The sequence below is a fragment of the Neoarius graeffei genome, chromosome 3 (assembly GCF_027579695.1).
Source record: "Neoarius graeffei isolate fNeoGra1 chromosome 3, fNeoGra1.pri, whole genome shotgun sequence".
NCBI classification, from domain to species: domain Eukaryota; kingdom Metazoa; phylum Chordata; class Actinopteri; order Siluriformes; family Ariidae; genus Neoarius; species Neoarius graeffei.
In genome coordinates, this window is record NC_083571.1 from 40,718,443 (window position 1) to 40,744,787 (window position 26,345).

The 26,345-nt window shown below is 42.4% G+C and overlaps 1 protein-coding gene across 8 annotated transcripts in view; it reads left to right on the forward strand.

The window, feature by feature from the left end:
• The window catches only part of tasp1 (taspase, threonine aspartase, 1), a 179,698-nt gene that overhangs the window by 75,552 nt on the left and 77,801 nt on the right, over positions 1-26,345 (forward strand). For all 8 annotated transcript variants that reach the window (XM_060916843.1, XM_060916841.1, XM_060916842.1 and 5 more), the window contains exon 5: positions 12,192-12,312. In XM_060916843.1, the coding sequence (XP_060772826.1) occupies positions 12,192-12,312 (121 nt within the window). The remainder of the gene's footprint in view (positions 1-12,191; positions 12,313-26,345) is intronic.

The window sequence follows — 26,345 nt, forward strand, 5'->3', positions numbered from 1 at the left end:
ACTCAAGGTCACGGGTTTTCAGAGGCTCATCACTGGGAAATGGTTCAAGATAGAGAGATGCTTAATATTATTGACACACAGGAAGTCATATATGGGCTTTCATTTGGCACATGACTTTTTACTTTGAGTGACCTTGTTTTTTGTTTCTTAGCAACATTATGGGAAAACAGCTGGACCAACCTTCATGAAACTTTCAGGATAGATGGACATTGGTCTCAAATAGAACCTCCATTTTGAGGGTCACCCAGTCAAGGTCACCAAAAAGGTCAAAATCATAGTTATTACAGATTTACTACATAATTATATATGTAAGGAAATCTTAGCTCCTCTGAAGAGCTCTTTAGTTGCACTTAAACAAATAAGTGCTACCGGGTAAGGTTTGTTTTGCTTGGCAACACTTGTTTTATTTTGTTGTTTGTGTGTCAGGATGTGGGGGAATACAATCTCCAAAGTCTGGGTAAGATAACTAACTGAGAATTATTTACAAAATGTAAAAATTGGCATTTTTAGCCTGGTTTAAGGTTAGCAAACTACCAAATGGGTCAGTATGTTTTCTTAAAGGCTAGGCTTTTAAAACAGGTTTTAATTTAGTACTGAACATTTCACTTTTAAAGAAAGTTTATATATTTAGCTTTAGATATGGAATAGAATAAGGAAAGCAGGTCGCAGTGATTACTAATTATGACTACTGTATCTGACATTTACCACCAAAATGTTCAAATTAGGGTGGCATGGTGGTGTAGTGGTTAGCGCTGTCGCCTCACAGCAAGAAGGTCTGGGTTCGAGCCCCGTGGCCGGCGAGGGCCTTTCTGTGTGGAGTTTGCATGTTCTCCCCGTGTCTGCGTGGGTTTCCTCTGGGTGCTCCGGTTTCCCCCACAGTCCAAAGACATGCAGGTTAGGTTAACTGGTGACTCTAAATTGACCATAGGTGTGAGTGTGAATGGTTGTCTGTGTCTATGTGTCAGCCCTGTGATGACCTGGCGACTTGTCCAGGGTGTACCCCGCCTTTCGCCCGTAGTCAGCTGGGATAGGCTCCAGCTTGCCTGCGACCCTGTAGAACAGGATAAAGCGGCTAGAGATGATATGAGATGTTCAAATTATATTTTGTTTGCCTTTGTGAGTTCATAGAAATATAAAATTATGTAAAATTAAAAAAAATTCATAATATTTCATATTGACTGCAGACCCACGTATCAAACTGAATCACATCACTGCAAATTTTGAGGTATCAAAAATCATTGACTTATTGGCAGAATAATAGATGTAGGATTGCATTGTGATGAAATGTGGGATTTACACCCATAGTAAATCATGGATTTCAGTCAAGGGAGAATACACACAGACTGAAAACTGCATAGCTGCACACTTTTTTGACTTTTGTACAAGGGAGAATCACGCTCATACATTAACAAGGCTTGTTCATAATGATAGATCGAGTAGGGTTGCAGTGGAGAAGAGCAGATTTAGTTTCACTTTTGGAAATGCACTGATGTACAGCTGTAAGTAAAGTATGTTTTACTATTTTCATTGTGTGAGTGTCTGGTAAGTATGGAACATATAAGTGTAAAACAAAAATAGCAAATATCGATGATCAGAATTTTACATGTGGGGAACCTTGTACTAAAATGTTGGCAGTGGGTATAGTTTCAGTATGCATTCCGACTAGCATTTACAGATGTGGATTTTTATTAACTTATAAGTCCTTCAGTTGTTGTAATGGACCTCTGCCCTGGCTATTGGACCAATGAACCACCCACCAGGGCTGTTCAAAGTCAGACGCTTGAATATCATTGCACATTTTTGAGCTCATCAACCTCTTCACAACACTAAAACAGACCAGATGCAATTTTAGTAATTTTGGGAGTATGTTTTTCAGTGTTTGATTAAATTCTTTCAGTGTTTTATGACAAAAATAAAGCTCGTTTGTTTGTTCAGGATGAAAACTTGGCTTGCCGACATTTATCAATAAAGCTACATACAGTCAAGTGGCTTTGTCATTTCAACCATATAAAACTGGTATAGTACACCGTGAAATAAAACTGTTTTTTCTCCTGAATCATGGTGCTACATAAAACGCAACAGAACTACACAAAGTGCACATTTGCAAAACGTGCAAACATCGGAAGACAGGTTCAATAAAGGCAGGACGTGGGTACGCAGTTCCTAGTATAAATAAAGCGCCATATGTAGCAGGTTGTGCAAAAAGATGTAGCAATATATTAATAAAATTCTGTAAATGTTCACAAAGATTGTGCAAAGGCTGCAAAGGGAGTAGAATTGTGTTCAGTTGAGTGAGTGTGCACACGTGTACTGTATGTGGTGTCAAATGTGACTAATTACAGGTGAGGTTGGAAAATGGGACAGTTTTCTTGCTGCCTTGCTTTACACAGCACACTTCCATATGTCTTTTATTTGCAGCAGCCTCAACAAAAGCACAGAAACTTGCATCAATTCACTGCAAACATAAAAACAACTGCATAAATTGGGGCATGAGTCATGAAAATGAAATGTAGCTGAGGGGAAAATTGAGGCATACATATGACCTGTACCATATAAATGTGTAATAATACAAGAAAACTGGTCAATAAAAAAATGTGCTTTGACCCAGATTGGGTTTTTTGGTCTATACTGTAATAGAATTTGACAGCATGTTAAAAAAGAAAAAAATTCGGCAAAACATCCTTGCCTAGACTTTCTTTAAAGATCTCATAAGGCAAATAAGGAACCAGTTTAACACATACTGTGGTACAGTCATTCAGTCTGCCTAAAGATGTTAGTTAGCTTGCTAGCTACAACCCCTGGCAAAAAAAAATATGGAATTACTATTCTTGGAGGATGTTAATTCAGGTGTTTTTTTTTTTTTTAACTTTGTAGCAAAAAACAATTCAGTTATGACACAAAACAATTTTTTCTTTAACAGCTGAACACTCTGGCTTTGTAAAACATACCTCAAACAACTTCTTGTTTGGCTTTTCAGTATGTAAATCCAATTTTTTTACAGTTCTGTCATAAACATTTGTTTTGTTGTGCGTTTTCTGTTTTCATAGCATATTGCTTTGAGTTTTCTGTCCTGACTCTTTGATGTGTGTCTTCTGTGGTCTACCCATATGTTTTCCTTTTACAACCTTCCTATTTTGTTTACTTGCTCCAAATTTTACACACAAATGACTGGGAACAACCAACATCTTTTGCCATACTCCGCGTTGAATTACCTTTTTGAAGGAGTTTTATAATTCTTTCCCTTGTTTCAACTGACAGCTCTCTTTCTGGGGCCATGCTTCCTTTCAATCAGAGAGGTGCAACAGCTAGTTAAGGTCTGCGAGCACTCTCTTTTTCCTGCAGACTCAGGGTGTATTCAGACCAGGATAGTTCGATAGTTCACTTGCTTTGGTCCGAACCAAATGTCTTTTTTTTATTTTTTCATTTTGATGCGGTTCGCTTTCACACGGTACATTTTAGTAAGCGGACCAAAATCTGTCAACAAAGCCACGCGCCCTGAGGTCGTTCAGCTATTGGTCAGAGACGACACGCGCACAAAGCGCTGTTCTAGGGAGCGCGTGAACCCCTTCTCCTTCATTTTCTCACTGAATACAGCAAACACGTCGGTATTTTTGTGTGTTCTCTCCAAAAGCTCAGATATGTGGACATCTGCCCATATATCCACAAGGGTACGCATTTCTTCCTCAGCCCACGTTTGCCCCCTACTCATTTTTTGTACTCTGTAGTCTAGCCTACCACTGGTCTGAATGACTGAACGACTGTTGTAAGGTTCCCTTGACAACCGAAACAGTGTTAGCACTTTGCGGTGGAGTGTCAAGACTCTGTTTCCTATAATGCTCGACAAACGACGGAAGCTCCCGAGGTACAAAAAAGCAAAACTGTTGGAATAGGTCTGGTCTGCTTTCACACCTCCAAAAGATCCGCACCAGGGTTCCTTTGGTCCGGACCGAGTCCGACCTTGCAGCTCGGTCTCGGTCCGCTTGTTTGGTCCGGACCAGAGTTCGGTGGTTTGTATTCAGACCAACCCAAAAGGTCCGGACCAAGGGAAATTTGGTTCGTTTGGTCGTTTGGTCCGGACCAAACAATGTAGGTGTGAATACGCCCTAAGTTGCATATTTAGACTTGTGCAGGTATTTGTTTTGGGCGGCACGGTGGTGTCGTGGTTAGCACTGTTTCCTCACAGCAAGAAGGTTCTGGATTTGAGCCCAGTGGCTGACGGGGGGAGCTTTTTGTGTGGAGTTTGCATGTTCTCCCCGGGTCTGCGTGGGTTTCCTCTGGGTGCTCTGGTTTCCCCCACAGTCCAAATACATGCGGTTAGGTTAACTGGTTACTCTAAATTGTCCACAGGTATGAGTGTGTGTGTGTGTGTGTGTGTGTGTGTGTGTGTGTGTGTGTGTGTGTGTGTGTGTGAATGGTTGAGAGGAGATAACTTCTATAATAATCCAGTAGAAGGCAACAGGAAACCACTACTGTAATTCTTGTCGAGAAACTTTTGATGGCTGAAGCCGTCAGAGCGGACCAGGCAGAACACTAAAGAAAAAGAAGGTATTTGTTTTAGAAATGCTAATTGAAAGGTGATTCCATCAATTTTTCCCCTCTACTTGATCAGGGAAAAAATATGCCATTAACTACAACAATTTAATATAATTTGCTTGAGGTATGTTTTACAAAGCCAGAATGTTTTGCAGTTAAACAAAAGTTGTTTTTTTTTTTTTTTTGCGCTACAAAGTAAAAAAGCTGAATGAACATCCTCCAAGAGTAGTGATACCATATTTTTTGCCAGGGGTTGTAATTGTGCCTTCCTTGCACAATGAATATTTTGCTTTGATAAGTGTTGCTGGTCATGTGCCACAGCAAAATGCATGCAAGACTAATTACACAGTCTAAGTAGTTGGCAATTTATCTTCAGTACACATGCCATTGCTTACACTGTATAGATGGCAAATTGTGATTAGCCCTTTTGTTTTCCATTATAAACGTAGAATCTTTGCTGAATGTTACTTAATGATATTTCTCCGGAAATCAATATACAACCTCATTTCCAAAAAAAAGTTGGGACACTGTATAAACTGTAAATAAAATCAGAATGTGATTTGCAAATCATGGAAGCCCTATATTTCATAGAAAATTGTACAACATATCAGATGTTCAAACTGAGGAATTTTATTGTTTTTGGAAAAATATATACTGATTTTGAATTTGATGCCAGCAACACGTTTCAAAAAAGCTGGAACAGGGACATGTCTACCACTGTGTTACATCATCTTTTTAAAAATCCTCTAGAAAAATTTGGGAACTGAGTAGACCCGTTACTGTAGTTTTGAAAGTGAGATGATGTCCCATTCTTGCCTGATGTACAATTTCAGTTGCTCAACAGTTTGGGGTCACCTTTATCATATTTTGTGCTTTGTAGTGCACCAAATGCTTTTAGTTGGTGACAGGTCTGCGGGGAGGCCAGTTTCACATCTGGACTCTTTTTACCCCAAAACCTGTATACGGTACATCCTTCGGCGTTAATGGTGTCTTCCCAGATACGCAAGCTAGCCATGTCATGTGTACTAATGCACCTCCATACCATCATAGATGCTGGATTTTGAACAGGGTGTTAATATCCTGAATTATCCCTTTTTCTTTAGCTCAGAGGATGCAGTGTCCATGATTTTCCAAAAAGAATTTTGAATCATTGGACCACAGAACAGTTTTCCACTTCACCTCAGTCCATTGTAAATGAGCTCAGGCCCAGAGAAGGCAGTGGTGTTTCTGCATATTGTTTATACATGGTTTTAACTTGTGTTTGTGGATGCAGTGATGAACCGTGTTCACAGAGTTTTTGGAAGTGTTCCTGGGCCCATGCAATGATTTCCACTCCAGAATCGTGTCTGTTTTTAATGCAGTGCTGTCTGAGGGCCTGAAGATCATGGGCATTTCAATATTGTTTTTGGGCCTTGTCCTTTGTGTATAGAGATTTCTCTGGATTTTCTGAATCTTTTAATATTATTATGTACTGTTGTTGATGTGATGCCCAAATTCTTGCCAATTTTACACTGAGGAACATTATTCCTAAATTGTTGCACTATTTGCTCACACAGTCTTTCACAGAGTAGTGAACCCCTCCACATCGTTAGTTCTGAGAGACTCTGACACTATAGGGTGCTCTTTTTTTTATATCCAGTCATATTACTCACCTGTTGCCTATTATTATTATTATTATTATTATTACACAACTTTTCCAGTTTTTTATTGCTCCTGTCCCAACTTTTTTTGAAACCTTTTGCTGGCACTAAATTCAAAATGATCATATATTAAAGTTTCAACATTTGATGTCTTTGTACTGTTTTCACTGAAATATAGGGCTTCCATGATTTTGCAAATCATCTCATTGTTGTTTACAGTTTACACAGCATCCCAACTTTTTTGGAATCTGGGTTGTAGTTTAATAAATATTAAATACAACCCCGATTCCAAAAAAGTTGGAACAAAGTACAAATTGTAAATAAAAATGGAATACAATAATTTACAAATCTCAAAAACTGATATTGTATTCACAATAGAACATAGACAACATATCAGATGTCAAAAGTGAGACATTTTTGAAATTTCATGCCAAATATTGGCTCATTTGAAATTTCATGACAGCAACACATCTCAAAAAAGTTGGGACAGGGGCAATAAGAGGCTGGAAAAGTTAAAGGTAGAAAAAAGGAACAGCTGGAGGACCAAATTGCAACTCATTAGGTCAATTGGCAATAGGTCATTAACATGACTGGGTATAAAAAGAGCATCTTGGAGTGGCAGCAGCACTCAGAAGTAAAGATGGGAAGAGAATCACCAATCCCCCTAATTCTGCGCCGACAAATAGTGGAGTAATATCAGAAAGGAGTTTGAACATATCATCTACAGTGCATAATATCATCAAAAGATTCAGAGAATCTGGAAGAATCTCTGTGCGTAAGGGTCAAGGCCGGAAAACCATACTGGGTGCCCATGATCTTTGGGCCCTTAGACGGCACTGCATCACATACAGGCATGCTTCTGTATTGGAAATCACAAAATGGGCTCAGGAATATTTCCAGAGAACATTTATCTGTGAACACAATTCACCGTGCCATCCGCCGTTGCCAGCTAAAACTGTGTAATTCAAAGAAGAAGCCGTATCTAAACATGATCCAGAAGCGCAGACGTCTTCTCTGGGCCAAGGCTCATTTAAAATGGACTGTGGCAAAGTGGAAAACTGTTCTGTGGTCAGACGAATCAAAAGTTGAAGTTCTTTATGGAAATCAGGGACGCCGTGTCATTCGGACTAGAGAGGAGAAGGACGACCCAAGTTATCAGTGCTCAGTTCAGAAGCCTGCATCTCTGATGGTATGGGGTTGCATTAGTGTGTGTGGCATGGGCAGCTTACACATCTGGAAAGACACCATCAATGCTGAAAGGTATATCCAGGTTCTAGAGCAACATGTGCTCCCATCTAGACAACGTCTCTTTCAGGGAAGACTTTGCATTTTCCAACATGACAATGCCAAACCACATACTGCATCAATTACAGCATCATGGCTGCGTAGAAGAAGGGTCTGGGTACTGAACTGGCCAGCCTGCAGTCCAGATCTTTCACCCATAGAAAACATTTGGTGCATCATAAAACGGAAGATACGACAAAAAAGACCTAAGGCAGTTGAGCAACTAGAATCCTACGTTAGACAAGAATGGGTTAACATTCCTATCTCTAAGCTTGAGCAACTTGTCTCCTCAGTCCCCAGACGTTTACAGACTGTTGTAAAGAGAAAAGGGGATGTCTCACAGTGGTAAACATGGCCTTGTCCCAACTTTTTTTGAGATGTGGTGTTGTCATGAAATTTAAAATCACCTAATTTTTCTCTTTAAATGATGCATTTTCTCAGTTTAAACATTTGATATGTCATCTATGTTCTATTCTGAATAAAATATGGAATTTTGAAACTTCCACATCATTGCATTCCGTTTTTATTTACAATTTGTACTTTGTCCCAACTTTTTTGGAATCGGGGTTGTGGTGTAGTGGTTAGCGCTGTCGCCTCACAGCGAGAAGGTCCAGGTTCGAGCCCTGTGACCGGCGAGGGCTTTTCTGTGTGGAGTTTGCATGTTCTCCCCGTGTCCGTGTGGGTTTCCTCCGGGTGCTCTGATTTCCCCCACAGTCCAAAGACATGCAGGTTAGGTTAACTGGCAACTCTAAATTGACCGTAGATGTGAATGTGAGTGTGAATGGGTGTCTGTGTCAGCCCTGTGATGACCTGGCGACTTGTCCAGGGTGTACCCCGCCTTTCGCCCATAGTCAGCTGGGATAGGCTCCAGCTTGCCTGCGACCCTGTAGAACAGGATAAAGCGACTAGAGATAATGAGATGAGACAAAATAGATATCATTGTCACATCTGCGTGCGCTCAAGCTTGACTCTTGTCCATGCACACGGAGCATGCTGCACACACCATTTGGACGAATTACATGTACCTATCCCAGATTAGAGCGCAATCAGTGTGCGCTTATAAGGATGCTGAACTCTCACGGGCTTGGCGAAGTATGTACTATGTACATATTGTCTGTCTATACCAAACCTTGATTCTCTGTTAATTACTCTGGCTCCTGACTTTATTCTCTTTTTCACTCTGTCTTTCGCCTATTCTCTGATACTGTTTGTGCCTCGTATGACCCTTGCCTGTTTACAACTTTTGCCTTTACCTGACAAGTTGGATCTGTCTGCCTGCATGGGGTGTTTTTTTGTGTTTTGTTTTTTTTAAATAAAGGCAGACTGCCTTTCAGAATTTTCAAGTTTAGGTCATAAAAAGAATTTTCCCTGACACCCAATTATTTTTGTTTAGTGGGCTGAAAGCTACTGAATTCGAATCACAGACTTCCAATTTTTTTTAGGTTTTTTTGATACAGTTAATAAATTTAGAGCCACGTGGCCCTAAATTCTCTGCTATTTTTTCTTGCTTCACCGTGATCCAATTCAAGATAATACGTCATGCATCATGCGGTAGGCTTTCCCTGTTCACGCAAGGCATTGCGGGATATAAATTTGAAACAGGAGAGAACAATGGAGGACACGAATGAAACGTGAAAGACCAGCTACAGTAACCGAAAGCGAGAAGAAAAGATGTTATGTTGCGAAGGAAAGGAAATGCAGGACCAAACTAATAAATATCGGCTGTCAGGGAGCACCTCGGTGTGATCAGCTGTCCGTTTTGCGACAGAATAATTTAACGGTCAGTGCATGGTCAAGGTGAACCTGTAGACAGCAGTAATGCAACACTGGATGCCAGCTGCCATAAAACTCAAAAGAAGAAGGAAAAGAAGAGAAAGCAGGTAAACCTGCACATGCGCACACCAGACTTCCTCTGTCTGCTTGACTCTGCAAAGCGAGTGATTTCATGCACATTATTTGCTTGGGAATCCCCTGAAATGAAATAACTTCCCAGCCACAGAATGACCTGGGGTGGGGTGTGTATTTATTTATTTATTTATTTAGGGATATTGCAGAAATAAACATATCACAATGACCAAATTTCAGAGGGAACTAAATTTCACTGATTTTATGAAATCGAAAAGCCGTATAGCTTTAAATAAACTCTTGTTGTGATTACCTCCGTTCATCCGCCTCACCTTTACTGACAGAATACTTCACCAAACACAATGGAAGTTGCAGAAGAGAGCAGGCACACTGAATGGAGGCAGAGCGCGAACAACCCCCCCCCCCCCCCCCCCCCCCTTATTTATTTATTTTATTCTATTTTATTTATTTATTTGGTGGGGACTGATACCTGTATGGCTGACACAGTGGCAGATGGGGAGGCTTTTGCTCCAGGCTTCAGGGAGGATGAGTTCTTCGCTCCTCTGCCTGGCTTCAGTGAGGACAAGCTCTTTGCTACATTGCTGGGCTTCAGCAAGGACGTTGTCACACAAACCAAACCCAAGTCCATGCCATGGTCAGAGTCTAAGCCAGAGGACACGCTTGAGTCCATGCCCATGCTGACACCTGAATCCATATGTGAATCCATACTCATGCTGATGCAGGGGTCTATGCCCATACCAACACCAGGGTCCATGCTCAAGCCCAGGTCTATGCCTGAGTCCATGCCCATGCTGATGCCTGAGTCCATACCCATGTTCGAATCCATGCCCATGCTGGCACCAGGGTCCATGCCCTTGTTCAATTCCATGTCTTTGCCTGAATCCATGTCCAGTCTGGAGCCCAAGTCTATGTCTAGCCCAGGGCTTGTATCTGGGCCTATGCCTGGGCTCATGTTCATGCCTGGAGCCATGCCTGAGCCTCGACCTGCATCCCTGACCCAGTTAGAGTCCAAGCCTGAACCAAAGTCTCCACCTGTGTCCTTGTCCCCAATCAAGGCCCAGCCAGAACCCAAACCTCCTCCCAAGCCCATGTTCCAGTGCCACGTCCTCCCTAAGCTAGAGCAGAGCTCTGTGGAGACTTCGTCTAGCGCTAGGGCCTCACCCCTGGGGCTGACTAAGGAGGTTTTTGGGGGGAGGTCTGTCTTGTCTGCATGCATTCAAGCTTGGCTCTCGTCCACACACGTTGAGTGTGCTGCGCACGCCACTAGGACTAATTACATGCACCTGTTCTGGATTAGAGCACAGTCAGCATGAGCTTATAAGGACACTGAATTCTCACAGACTTGGCAAAGTATATGTGCAGTACAATTGTCTGTACCACGCCTTGATTCTCTGTTTAGTTACTCTGGCTCCTGACTTTATTCTGTTTGTTTTTACTCTGCCTTTCACCTATTCTCTGTTTGCACCTCCTATGACCCTTGCCTGTTTACAGCTTTGCCTTTGCCGGACTAATTGGATTTGTCTGCCTACATGTTGTTGTTTTTTTTAATAAACATTCTTCTTGCGATTACCTCTATTCATCCACCTCTATCAATACTAATTCTGATAGACATCAAACTTGCTGAGGACTCCAAATTTAGTTTCTTATATAAATATAATGGATTATAATAAATCTGTGAAGGGTATTTGCCCTTTTTTAAGGGCAATTAGAAAAGAGAACTTAAGGGTATTATTTTTATTCTTAAACATGAAATGAATAATAAAAGTTTGGGTCTGAATTACCTGTTGGTCTTCTAGGCTATAAATAAATGTTGCTATAAAGGAAGACAGTTTTCATTGTCATTTTATGTTTATATTTCATTTATGAACTTGAATGTGGCAGTATCTTTTATTAGAGTCAGAATAGAATTCTTAAATGCACAAATGTTTCCAGTTTTTACTTTTAGGATTTAGTAGACTGTAAAATGCTAACTTTATTTGTGCTTATGTCCAAAGGAAAAAAAAATTCAGTTCCAAAATACCTGTAGTTCTCAGAATTTTGTGAAGGGTTTCCCAGGCTCCCACGCAGGTAAGGAGCTTGTAGGCCATTCTGTGCAAGCTTTTATGCCACTTTAAAGAATAAGGGCAAATGCCATTTTTTGCTGTGCCTGGATTTGGTATTTTTCAGGCATTAAAATCCCTGCAGTGTTATCAGTTCACGTAAATAGAAGTTGGGTAGTACTGTGCAATGTAGTAACTGAAGCAGTGCACTGGCTGATAAACAGGATACAAGTGAGTTTTGCACATACAGTACAGACGCACATGGTCCAGTTAATTGTGAAGTGACCGTTGTGGGAAATACAATTTGTCACAATATACCTAAATAGCTAGAACCATAACATATTTCGTAGAATACAAAATGTTTGATTATATCAGCAAAAATGACATTTATGGTCATCTGGTTTTGGTGGGAAAGAATATCTCAGTATTTTGTACAAGTATTGCAAAATGCATACCTTTATGTGAATCAGTACTGGTATAATAATAAAAATAATAATGCACTGTATACTCAGCTGTAATTGCAAGTGTATTGATAATTTAGAAACTAGTTTTTCATAGAAAAACATGCTCTCTCTCTCGATGTTTGAGCTCAAGCTATCACTTATTCCAAGTGTTATTCTGGATAATTATTGAGGGCCCTGTATTCTCACAATGTACCTCGAAAGTCTCTAGCTATATAGACATTCTTAAGGGGCAAATTACAAATGGTGCAAGACAAAATGCCTTCACTGTGTGCAATTGATGTATAACATCAAAAAGGTAATCCATGCAGGGAATGCAAAATCTGGACAAGCATAAGGTTATCTTTAGTACTGTCTTTTGTTTACAGGATTCACCATTCACCAATGCTGGTACAGGCTCCAATTTGAACCTGGTTGGGGATATTGAATGTGATGCCAGCATCATGGAGGGAAAATCATTAGATTATGGAGCAGTTGGTGCTTTAAGCGGTGAGTTGATTTTTATAAGTACATATTATTCTACGTACTCAGAAATAAGCAGTCTCTGGATTTTTTTTTTTTTAGTTGGATTTGCTGTGCATGACCTGTCCAAATGTATTTCAATGAAAAGTATAAATGCCCTTAGCTGATGATAATAAGGCACCTTTGAACTTAAAGGATATATGCAGAACCTTTATTTTAAAATAAATTTCTGAGTGGATAGTATCTCCATCCTTGACTCTTGTATGCTGCATAAATGGGAATTTTAAAAAATGTTTTTGAGACTTAAAATCAACCGCAAAGTTGGCATTTGAGCTGCCCCGCTGAGCCAGCCAGCCCTGAGTGCGTGACGTCGCAGCAGTAACCGGTTTTAAGGCCGAGGCCTTTTACAGCTATATACCAAAGTCATATAAATAAAAATTCATGGTGAAAGTAAGAAATACCATTACCAACTTGCTCAACTAAGACTGATTTGACTTCATTGATTGTGGGTTGACTCTCATTAAAATAGGATAGGTGTTATAACTTATGCAACATACATGTACATGCATGCATTTTCACTGATAAAACGTAAAAGGCTAATTAAATAAACAAATGAACTGAGACAATCACATTCTGAAGCAAATTAAATAATCTTATACCAGTAATTTAGGCACAATACAAGTTACATGTATTAATCTAAATGCAGGTAAACAACGAGTGTTGTTGTTTTGTATCCAAATGAGAGTCGCATCTTACCCGTCTGTGTTCTCGCTTCTTGACGGCCGACCTTGTGGCCAATTGTTTTTGAAACAATCTGACTTTCCATTATTCATTCAGTTCTCCGTTCATTTGCTTCTTCCACGTAAGGGCGAGATACTGCTGCTGAGGCAAGTATATCCAGTGGAGAAATCAGATGGCTGGTCCACTCATTCTCCGTTTTCTCCATACTGAGTACTCCACCATTACTGCTCAGCTCAGGCAATTACTAAAACCCAGGACAGGACGTCACCAGTTTTAGCAACAACCGCGGGGAGGTCGCTGCCTGAGTGATATGTCCCGTTCCATCCTGGGTTTTAGCAACAACCCTCGGCTCACACTCCGGGAGAACTGGTGTATCTGAACTTGCTTTCCTTTTCTTATAGTTTTATTTTCCTTTAATTGTTGGGACTGCACCCTCTTTCAATATGGGCTTATAGCCAACGCTCCTCAATAGATCAGAAGTCTCGTACAAGTCTTCAGTAAAATGTGCAGAACACAGGAGAGACCACTTCGTAGGCACACAATGTGCCTGTGAACTTCTCGCAAAACGCGTCCAAATCTTTGCAGTTTGAACATTTTTGGGCCATGAATGCAACGTAAATCCACCTTCTGTCATGTTGCTGTACCTGCCAGCAACACATCAACATGGCATGGCGATAAATGGGCTCAAGATGGAGGATTGGAGTTGGAGTCAGCTCTGTTTTTTTAGTATAGCGGAAATGGCAATGAGACCGATAGATTTCCTGCTATGACGTCACAGACGTCAAGGTCATTCACTCAGACCGCTACCTATATAAATCACTTTAATCATAAAAATTACTATATTAGATTTATTGTTAACGCTTAAAAATATTCCTGTGCCATTCTTGAGGTCTCAAGGCATTTATAAACAAAAAGTGAGGCCATGATTCTGCGTATATGCTTTAAGCATGTTAAGTACTAGAGAAATGTTTTGTAACACTGAGAAGGAAAAATTTAAGTCATAAAAGAATAATTTTAAATAAATGGGTATAATGGGAATAAAAGAAACAGGAGTGTGTGGGAAGCAAATCAGTGCTTGTGCTGCACTGTGTGTGTTTACCATGTTTGGTGTAGGCTTTACTTGCTCATTAATTCCTGTTAATTCTTGATTCCAGTTCAGCATCTAAACTGAAACATTTGTTCATGCATTATTGTCTCTGAGTCAGATGAGTTTTATTTCACCCCTTCTAAGCAGCAGGGGTAGTGTCCTACACCTGGATGTTCTCAATCCAATGTTCAATCATGCATGCCAAGATCTTCCACAAAGTTATGGATTGGCAGTGACATTTGAAATAAATACCTTCATGCCATGTCACTTCTGTTCTTTTTTTCTGTACTCTCCTTTGTGCGCATACCAAACCTCATGTAGATACAGTTGCAGCTACAGTTTGTCCATCCTTAAAAGATGTAATGGACTCCTGTTTTATCCTCCTGTGCTTTTTCTTTACCATGGGGAGTGTATGTGTTACATTCTTTGTCTGAGTGCTATGCATTTGTCACTTGCTAGCTTATATTAAGGACACGTCCAGTAAGTAACAATAGGATTTTAATTTTATTTTTTTTGTTTTGTTTTTTAATCGTTTGAGTTTTTATTTCTAAGATAATATTTCTCTTCTGCTACAGTGATTTAATTATTTGCTATGACCCAGTCTAGGGTTGGGGCACACAGCTTAATTAAAAAAGGGACGGGGTTATATGCAAGGTGGAGTATATGGTGTCCTAAGTGCTCCCAATCAAATTTCGCATAGATTATAAAATACTACTGTTGACCTTTAACGCACTGAATGGTCTTGCGCCACAGTACCTGTGCAAACTTCTGGTCCTTTATGACCCGCCATACCTACTTGCATCAAAAGGTGCTGGCTACCTGTTGGTATCTCGTATAGTGAAGGCTGCATCAGGGGGCAGAGCTTTTTCTTACAAAGTCCCACAGTTATGGAATAGCCTTCCAAGTCATGTTTGGGACTCAGACACAGTCTCGGTGTACAAGTCTAGGCTGAAAACATATCTTTTTAGTCAAGCCTTTTGTTAATCGTTTTTTATTAGGTAAAGGAGTAGATCTGGATGGTCCTCAGGCATAGTGTTTTGGTAAACTGGGATGTATGGATGCTGTGTCATATCCCCCCCCACTCTCACATGTTCACTCGGGTTTGCTGACGGTGGAGTGGCTGGCTGTTTTCTGTCCCAGGGCTCCCTTATGTCTTATCTTCCGGCTCTCCCTTTTAGTTATGCTGTCATAGTCTTGCCAGAGCTTGCACTCAGCACAAAATGTATACTGTTCTTAACCATTAAGTGACACTGGGCATACCTAACAACCTGTTTTCTTTTTTCTCTCTTCCCCTCTCTCTTCCCTCTGTCAGTCTCTCTCTGTTGAGTTACATGTCAATCTTGAGACACCAGTGATGCTGACCTCTTCTACTCCTCAGACCTGCTTGAGCCATCCTAATGGCTGACGTCTGGCTGGAGTCTCATCACATCACTCCTGTGGAGCATGGCCCCATATAGACAATTGAAAGTCGCACTTGGAAGATGGCTCTGGACACTTAGTTTTGCTATGATGGCTGAGGACTACAATTGACATGATACCCTTAGGATTGCAATTGTCATGAACTGTTTTGCACTCAAGTCTCCATCACTGAACAGTTGATAACGTCAAGAAAATAGACTTCATGCTAAAACTTTAATGAATTTCCTGGTTACACAGTCGTACTTTGTGACTATATAGGGCACATTTATAGAAGCAAGTTATTTATAATCATGTTGTCTGTTATCACCTTGTGACAGTAAGGGTGTGATTGAGTATTAGCTGTGAAGGGCAAGCAGTCCGGTTGAACCAGCAGGTAATGTATGAACACACAGGTATGTACACCTGTGTCGAATTGCTGGCTGTCTACTGGTGTGTGTCTGTGTATCTTTCAGATAGCCAGAAATGAGAGGGAGCTGTGTCACCCTGACATGCGTGTTTGTATGTGTACAAGTATGTGGTAATGGAAGTCACTGAAAAGTGCAAATAAAATTAAAGTGCACCTTGAATTGCAGCGCCTGTCACCAGTTCCTCATTATCCACTCTCATAAAGTTGTTACACTGGTTCTGAAACCTGGGACTTGAGGAACAAATGCCACCATGCAGTCCAAACCAGTCAGGGAGTTCCTCCAGATCCTCACTGCGGACCTCCAATGTCAGTACCAAGAGCTGCTCGCACTGTCCAACAAGCAAGAGCAGCACTGCGAGGCCCAGGCGAAGGACCAACAGGGGTAGTGTCCTGCACCTGGATGTTCTCAATCCAGTGTTCAGTCATGCATGCCAAGATCTTCCACAAAGTTATGGAAGGACCAACAGCTGATACGGAGCTGGGTCTTGTCAGCAGGTACTCCAGCGGTCACTCCTGCAGCCAGCATTCCTGTTCAGCTGGTAAAGATGGGGCCGCAGGACGACACAGAAGCCTTCATCGAGCTGTTTGAGAGCATCAAGGAGGCGAGTTTGTGGCCAAACTTGCAGTGGGCGGCTCGCCTATTGTCGCTCCTGTCAGGGGAAGCACAGCTCGCATTTCAGCAGCTCCTGGCCACCAGCATGCTGGAGTACCCAGACCTGAAGCAGCCTAAAGCAGTGAAGTCGGCCACCCGTTTGCGTTCACACAGCAGCTCTGAGACTCGTGGTGGTTGTGGGCAGGCGAGTGCGATGTGGAGGACATCATCGATTGCATGACACTGGAGCAGTTTGTCGCCCAACCGCTGAGCGAGACCATGACATGGATCTAGTGTCACCACGCAGTGTTGCTGGAGGGGGCAGTCCGGCTGGCAGAGGATCACCTGACGGCATTTCCCGAAGCAGTCGCTCCTGCAGCTTCTCTTTCACTCTTTCACTGTCTCCCTCTCTGCCCTCGCCCCTCCCCTACTCCAGCCCCAAGGAACCGGGGACCAATTCCCCCGAAACCCGCTCTCTGCGCTCGTATCTGTCCTCGTGTTTCTTCTCTCCCTTCTCCTTCTGTGTCTGTGCTGCCATTTAACTCTCTCTCTCTGTCTCTCTCTCTCTGTCTCTCCACAGGTGGACTCATCCATGCCCACCAGAACCGGGAGTGAGCCCGGGCAGGTCTGTCGGTGCGGCGGGAAGGCTGGGATTTCCCAGAATCAGCACTTCTGCAAGGAGGTGGGGCTACTGATTCACATTCCTGACGCACCACAGGCTTCCCCTAATACTTGGAATGTACCAAGTCTCTGTGAGTATTTAAGGAGGGACACATCAGGCTTTGGTCAATTTTGGTTGTAATCAGACCTCCATGCATCAAAGCCTGGTTCAATGCGGGGCACTGGGAAATGCACGATTGGTGAAGGTGAGGTGTGTGCATAGTAATATTCACAAATGTCCACTAATGCCCGTTACGATACAATTCCGGGGAGAAAAAAAACAGTGTGGCATTGGCGGTGAATCTGAGTCTCCCCCATCCATTTATCCTGGGAACAGATTGGCTGGGGTTGAAAATGTTAGTTTGTAGTGTGTGGGTCCTGCAGTAGTGCATCATGGGGGAATCCTGTCACAACTTTAGCTGGGGAGACGGTCCCAGGGCCATCCACGTCATGATGACACAGAAAGTCGGGAGGGCCCTGCCCCTCCTCTCTCTATGGAATCCCTCAGGGGATTTCCTATTGGAACAGACGCGTGATGAGTCTCTGAGGCATGCTTTTGACCAAGTGAAAGTAATTGATGGCCAAACCCTCCAGCCAAATGTGGTGCTTTCCTTTCCGTATATATATATATATATATATATATATATATATATATATATATATATATATATATATATAATTTTTTTTTTTTTTTTTTTTTTTTTTAAATTAAGGATGGGCTGTATCGAGTGACACAGGACACTCAATCTCCGGAAGAGATGACACAGTTGTTGGTCTCGAAGAGCCGTAGAGAATTTTAATTCCATGTGGCTCATCATAATCCTATGGCTGGGCACTTGGGTCAGGATAAAACACTAAACCATGTCATGGCTCATTTCTATTGGCCAGGGATTCGCACCCATGTCCGCAGGTGGTGTGCAGCTTGTTGCAAGTGCCAGCTGGTAAACCCAGCAGCCACGCCAAAAGCGCCATTGCACCCCTTACCGTTAATTGAGATCCCCTTTGAAAGAATTGGCATGGACCTCGTCAGGCCATTGGCTCAATCTGCACGTGGGTATCGCTTTGTATTAGTCATAGTGGATTATGCAACATGATACCTGGAAGCAGTGCCTCTTTACAATATCTCTGCACATAGTGTTGTGGAGGCATTCTTCCATGTTATCTCCTGAGTCGGGATTCCAAAAGAAATCCTGACTGATCAAGGCACTACGTTTGTCATGCACACTACGCAAGTTGTACAAATTACTGGATATTAAATCAATTCATACTAGTGTTTATCATCTGCAAATGGATGGGCTGGTCAAACGATTTGACCAAAGGCTTAAAAGCATGATTTGTAAGTTCATTCACAGGGATGCTAGAAACTGGGCTTGGTGGCTCGACCCTCTGTTTGCAGTGCGCAAGGTCCCACAAGCCCTCCACCAGGTTTTCCCTGTTTGAATTGCTGTATGGATGCAAACCCCATGGTGTCTTAGACATCATTAGAGAAAATTGGGAGGAGGAACCTTCTCAAAGCAAAAATGAAATTCAATATGTTCTTGATCTGAGAACAAAACTCCAGGCACAGAGTCACATAACCCTGGAAAATTTGCTACAAGCGCAAGAATGTCAATTCCACCCGTACAACAGAGGGACATGGCTAAGGGAATTTGCAACGTGAGATAAAGTGCTCATTTTACTGCCCACATCAAGCGCGAAGTTGCTCACCAAGTGGAAAGGGCCCAGTCCTAGGAACTGCCTCACCTGCTTTTTGGTCACAGGTCTTGGACAGGCCGCAGTTGCTGCAGTCTCATCAATTTGGGGACGCACCTGCCCATGACCCAAGTGGAAGCCTAGATACCATACTTCCACCCGTCCAATTGCACACTTCTTCGGGTTTGCTGTGAGCCTAGCGTGCCTCAGCGACCTCAGGACAGCCCTTAAATATTGTAAATGTCGCTGCCAATCATTGCTATAAATAATAATGTTGTCTAAATGGGCAGCAGCATATGCACTGTGGGGATGGATGATTCTGTCCATGAGATGCTGAAACATCACCGGGGCCCCAAACAACCCAAATGGAAGGGTGATGAATAGGTGTCAACCAAATTAAGTGGAAAAGGTTGTTTTATTCCACAGAATAATGGAGTCAAGTGGATCTGCCAATATCCCTTTGTTAAATCCAGTGTCAAATAAAGGCAAGCTGTGCCTAACCGATCGAGCAAATCATCAGTGTGTGGCATTGGCTGTGTGTCAAATTTAGACACCGCACTGACTTTATTTTTTTTTTCTCTATAGTCCACGTGGAACCAGACCATCTGGTTAGTCTTGGGAACCAAGACCACAGGGCTGCTCCAGTTGCTGTGCAACTCCTCAATTACCTGCCATATCAAGCAATGCCTTGAGTTCATCCCGAATCACATTTTTCTTGTGCTCGAAGAGCTTCACACCACCCCTGGGGGAGTCTATGTGGTGCCCTATGAGGTCGGTGCGACCAGGAAGGGGCAAAAACACACAGCAGAAATCCTCCTGCACCCTGATGCACTGTTGGCTGTAGGACAGTGAGAGGTGGTCTCCACAGGGGACCGGGGTGAATTGGGCCGCACCTTTTGGACTTTCCTCCGGTCCCAGTTCCGCCATCTCGCGACCTACCTTCACCGGAGCCACAGGAACCACCTCTCTCCATGGTTTTAGGAGATTGAGGTAGTAAATTTGACATACATCACCCCATCTGTGCGCCTGACCACATAGTTGACTTCCCCAACTCGCCGTGTGACCTCAAAGGGCCCTTGCCACTTGGCGAGCAATTTTGAGCTTGAAATGGGCAGTAAAATGAGGACTTTATCTCCCAGTGCAAATTTCCTCAGCTGTGTCCCTCTGTTGTGCAGGCAGGATTGATGTTCTTGCACGTGTAGAAAATTCTCCTGGGTTATGTGACCGTGTGTGGAGTTTTGCTCTCAGGTCAAATTCCCTTAGCCATGTCCCTCTGTTGTAAACATAGTAAATTTAATTTTTGCTTTGAGGCAGTCTGTGCTGCCTTTTAAGGTATTTTTTTCTTTAAATAATTTTTATTCATATTTCTGGTTGAGAATATGGTTATTTACAGTTTTGTAGGATCATTTGTGAAATCAGTGGTGTTTTTGTCACACCATGACATAATTTCCTGTTTGGTCATTTCCTGTAATGTCACATCCTGTTTTTGGTCTTTTTGGCTCAGCAGAGAAACGAGGCAAACATCTTGTGCATGTTCTGAGTGGAATCCATTTCAATCCACTGTGAAGCTTTGTTGATGCAGTGCCATAAGTTAATGTGTTTAAAAGCAGACATGTTTAAGTTCATATATTGGCAATTGTTTGTCAAAAAAAGCAAGGTTGATAGGTTAAGTTGAAAAAAGGTTTATTTACAAGTGTGTATAAGTTAACTTTAATGCCAGTAGCCATGGTAGCCGCTAGTTAATGAGTCTTAACAGCAACATATATCCATGTGCAGAGCTGTACATATAATATGGCGTTAATGACTGTTCGGTTTTGATGCATCTCTACCGCAGGAGGATGAATTGACAGAGTATGATCTAGGAATGTAGACCTCTGCCACCTAAGAGATTCTGCCTCACCGATATATCCGGGAGCAAACGGTCACTGACACACACACAGCTGCTCAGAGATGTTTGTCAGTTTATTGTAGGACAAACATGAGTATTTATTCACATTCAAGAATGTGTTGTCGCTATGTGATTGGATGATGATGATGATTTAAGAGGCTGAGTTGTCTGTGTGTGACAGAGTAATGTAAATGGGTGATGAAGCATTACATCACTGGTTTAGACTACACTATTTTATGAAAGAAGAGAGACATTATGTACTGTACCATTACATCACCCATTAGGATCATAATCTTATGAAAGAAGGAAGACATTGCTGGGCAACATAGCCTTCATTAAGCACAGAGCAGAATGTGTGAGTGAAGATAAATCTCGAGGATTTAACAAACCAAAACAAGTAGCAGTCGGATCAGCCTGCCTGTTCGTTTCCAGTATGCCAAACATATTTCTATCAATGCCCTCTCAGATCCTGAAAGGATCTGATGCATGCTTGCTCACACTGGACTTTCCTCATCTTTACATTTGAGGTCTTGCAATGGTATGGCTATAGTACTTTTAACAACAGACACCATTGCAAAGCAGCTCCACAGAGAAACAGACCCCAAACACATGAGCCAATTCCATCCCCAATAAACTCGTTTATCCCTGAAGAGCAAGCCTGTGGCAATGCTGGCAAGGAAAAACTCCCTCAGATGACATTAGGAAGAAACTTGAACGGAACCAGACTCCAAAGGGAACCCATCTTCATTTGGGTGATAACAAATAGTATGATTCTTAATAACTTAACTGTGTCCTGTATAGTCACAAAGTACAATTTTGCAACCAGGAAATTTATTATAATTTTAACTTGACTATTTTGTTGAAGTATACTTGGTGATAAGTGGGATTCACAAGTCATGCCAACATATGGGCCATAAGTAAGTGTTATGAGAAAACTAATACAAATATTACTTTGTGAAAAAGGTGAGATGAGAAGAGGTCCCATAAGGACTTCTTGATTGCTGAATTGCTCCTGTCAAAGATGAGATGAGATCCCCTTAGAACTTTTTTTGATTGCTGTATTGCTCCTGTCTTTTCGGGTGAGACGAGAAGAGGTAGGGATGATGACTGGCATGTGCCCACTGTGGTTGGAAGTTAGTGAGGATGACTGTTTTTGTCAGCTGTTCTCGTTCAGGCTGTGCACTAATACTCAATCACCTGGAAGAAATGTGCCAGTAGGCTTTTCTGCGGGCAGTGGGAGAAACACATTAACATCACCAAGTATACTATTCAAGTTCTCAGTCAAAGCTTAAGTAATTGCCGACGATCACGTCCAGATCACCTGTAAATGAAATGGGTGTCCTTGACCATCAATTACTCTCACTTGGTCAAAAGCATGCCTCAGAGTCTCATCTCGTGTCTGCTCCAGCGGGAAATGCACAGGATTCCCCAAAGTGACAGGAGCGTCAGGGCCCTCCCCCCTCTCTGTATCATGATGTGGAGCTGATAGCCCTGGGACCGCATCCCCAGCCAATGTTGCTGCAGGATTCCCTCATGACATGCTACTGCATGACCCATCCACTACGAACTGTTTGTCTTTATTAATGTTTTTAAACCCTGGCTGACTGGTTCCCAGGATAAGTGGCTGGGCAAGTCCTGGACTAACCATTGCCTCCACGCTATATTTTTGACCCTGGAAATGAATAGTGATGGGCATTAAGGGGATATTTGTGGACATCGCCATGTACACACCTCACCTTCACCAATCGTGCATTTCCCAGTGCCCTGCATTAAATCGGGCTTTGATGCATGTTGGTCTGATCACAACCAGAATCCACTAATGCCTGAAGTGTACCCCCTTGAATACTCAGATGCAGTACATTCCTGCTCGATCAGGGGAAGCCTGCAGCGCATCAAGAATGAGAATCAGAATCTCTGCCTCTTTGCAGAAATGCTGATTCAGGGAAGTTACAGTCTTCCTGTTGCACCTACCGTCCTGCCTGGACCCCCTCCTGTTTTGGAGGGTGTGGATGGGTCCCCTAGTGGAGAGGGGGTTCGTGGCAGCACAGACACAGAAGGGGCGGGGGAGATGCAAGGAAAGACACAACTGCAGGGAGTGGGTTCAGGAGAAGTGACCCCCGTTTCCACGGGGCTAGGATAGGGGAGGGGTGAGGAGAGAGAAAAAAGGGGGGGGAGACCGAGAAGCTGTGGGAGTACCTGCTTCTGGAAACGCCATCAGGTGGTCCTCTGCCAGCCAGACCGCCTCCTCCAGCAATGCCGCATGATGATACTGGATCCACGTCAATGTTTTGCTTGGCAGTTGTGCGACATACTGCTCTAGTGTCACTCAATTGATGATGGCCTTGACGTCACACTTGCCTGACAGTAACCACCATTGGCAAGCATCTCGGAGCTGTTGCGTGAAAGCAAACGGGCAGCTGACTTCACCGTATACCCATGCGCAGAAGTGCTGTCTATGCTTTTCTGGGCCACGGCCAGCCCGCTGCATTATAGCCGACTTCAGGTCCAGGTAGTCCAACATGCCTGGTGACTGGGAGCTGCTAAGCCGTGAGCACTGAGCTCGAACAGCTCAGTGAAGGCTTCAGGGTCATCCTGAGCGATCATGGGGAGTGCCCACTGACTGGATCATGCTCCAAATCACCTGCCGGTCCTTTGCCTTGGCCCCAAGCAGAGTTTGGAAGCACTGCCCCTACTCAACGGACATCACAAGTTCTTGGTGCTGGCTCTGGAGGTCATTGGCAAGTGTCTGGAGGAGTTCTCTGACTGGTTCACACTCCGAAGAAGTGTTTTTTGTTCCTCAATCCTGGGTTTAGGCACCCGTGTAATGCCTCTTTATGCTGGGGCAATGAAGATTACACTCTTCTCACTTTTCAGTGACTTCCTATATACCCCTACATGCACTACACACATTGGGGAACACAGCTCTTTCTCTTGTTACTGGCCATCTGAAACATACACAGAGAATTGCATATTATTAGACAGCCAGGAATTGGACACAGGTGTAGCTAGTCACATTACCTGCTGGTTCAACCAGACTCCTCGCCATTCACACCTGATGCTCAACCACACCCTTGGTGCCACAGATGCCCACAAACTTGACAGAGTTGCACCAACTCTGTGAGGAGGAATAGCCTAAAATTTTGACCAAAGTATTGTGAGAAGCTTGTGAAAGGCTACTGTTGGGGAATTCCTTGAACGGTCTTTCTTAAGATAGGTTCAGTTGGGAGGTGTTATCTGCCAAAAGATATGAAGAGAAATCTCAGATCAATCCCTTTTATTTTTATGCGGGTTTACTGAACTTAATCATATAAAACTCAAACCACTTTTCCCAAAATACAAATACAAAGTGCTCTCAGCTTATAAAAGAAAAGGAAACAAAAGGAACACAAAAAGAGCAGATGCATCTGGGAAGATCTTAAGAAAAGATAGATTGCTCCTTTTGCCTGACTCTTATAGACCAAATGTCTTGTCCTGTCTAGTTATAAATCAATCCACTTCTCAGATTCAGCTCCCTACCGTTTTTAGGAAAAGTCCCAGTCCTCAGCTCGTGATCTCATTTACTATCCCTGTGGATGAATGTTTATTACATATGAAAGTGTGTATTCATCTTTGTGTAGTAGTGTATCTAAAAAAAAAAATTAGAATATGATGAAAAAGTTCATTTTTTCATAATTGAATTCAAAAATATACATTTTCATATATTCTATGTTCATTACATGTGAAGTGAAATATTTCTAGCCTTTTTTTATTTTATTTTGATGATTATGACTTGCAGCTCATGAAAATGAGATCGAGTATCAAAAAAAGGATTTACAATACAGAAATGTCCAACTTCTGAAAAGTATGTTAATTTTACTCAATACTTTGGGGCTCCTTTACCATGAATTACTGCATCAGTGCTGCATGGCATGGAGGCGATCAGTCTGTGGTGTTATTGAAGCCCAGGTTGTTTTGATGGCTCATCTGTATTTTTGGGTCGGGTGTTTCTCAGCTTCCTCTTGACAATACCCCATAGATTCTCTATTTGGGTTCAGATCAAACGAGTTGGTAAATCCTGTTGGAAAAGGAAATTAGCTTCTCCATAAATCTTGTCAGCAGATGGAATCATGAAGTGCTCTAAAATCTCCTGGTAGATGGCTGTGTTGACTTTGGACTCGATAAAACACAGTGGACCAACACCAGCTGATGACATGGCATCCCAAATCATCACAGATTGCGGAAACTTCATACAGAACTTCAAACACTTTGGGTTATGCACCTCTTCACTGTTCCTCCAGACTCTAGCACCTTAATTTCCAAATGAAATGCAAAATTTCCTTTCATCTGAAAAGAGGACTTTGGACCAATGAGCAACAGCACAGGACTTTCTCTCCTTAGCCTCGGTAAGACGCTTCTGATGATGTCTCTGGTTCAGGAGTGGCTTGATATTGGGAATGCAGCAGTTATAACCCCTTTCCTGAAGACATCTGTGCATGGTGGCTCTTGAAGCACTGACACCAGCCTCAGTCCAGTCCTTGTGAAACTCTCCCACATTCCTGAATCAGCATTTCTTGACAATCCTCTCAAGGCTGTGGTCATCCCTGTTGCTTGTGCACCTTTTCCAGCCAGCCTTTTCAGCAATGACCTTCTGTGGCTTACTCTCCTTGTGGAGGGTGTCTAGGATCGCCTTCTGGACAACTGTCAAGTCAGTAGTTTTCCCCCATGATTGTGGTTGTGTATTGAACTAGACCAAGAGATGCACTGTATTCATAACTGTTTGAATAGTAATTTACTCAAACTCGAAATGAAATATTCTAATATTTTGAGGGGGATTTGTTTGTTTATTTAGTGCTGTAGGCCAAAATTATCAGAATTAAAATAGAAAAATGCTTGAAATATTTTAGCTTGTGTAATGAGTCTAGAATGTTAAATTATCACTTTCTTAAATAACTGATGGAAAATATTGAACTTTTTGATAATATTCTAATTTTTTTTAAATGCACTAGTACATGCACATTCTATTCTGTTACATAGACTTTGATACACCTGTTGTAACTTGGAAAAGAGTTGATGTGTGGATATTAATGTCTGTCTGGGAGTTCAGGATGGTCTTAGAAGCAAATGTGTTCCAGTCTGTTTGCTGGAACTGGTGAAGAGTCTGCTCCCTCAAGCCATGCTTTTACAGTCTTCACTGAGGGCTTGAAACATTTGATGATGGTGTATTTGGAGAGTAGAAGCAGAGATAGGTGATCAGATTGCCCAAGGTGTGAAAGGGCAATGGCTCTGAAGACTTCAGTAACAGTGGTGTAAACACAATTCAGGATGTCTCCTCTCATATGACAGGAGACATTCTGATGGTGTTTGGGGAGATAGTCCTCAAACTGACATGATTGAAATTGCCAGCAACAATAAAGACTCCATCTGGATGCACTGTTTTTAGAAAGTTACAATAGTGGCATTGACTTCTTTCATGGAAAACTAGCATGAGTATTTGGAGGGACATAGACAGCATTCAAACTCTGCAGAACTGTGGGTGTCCGTAACAACAGTGTCCGTACCCCAAGCCTTGTTTACGTAGATGCAAAATGCTGTAAAT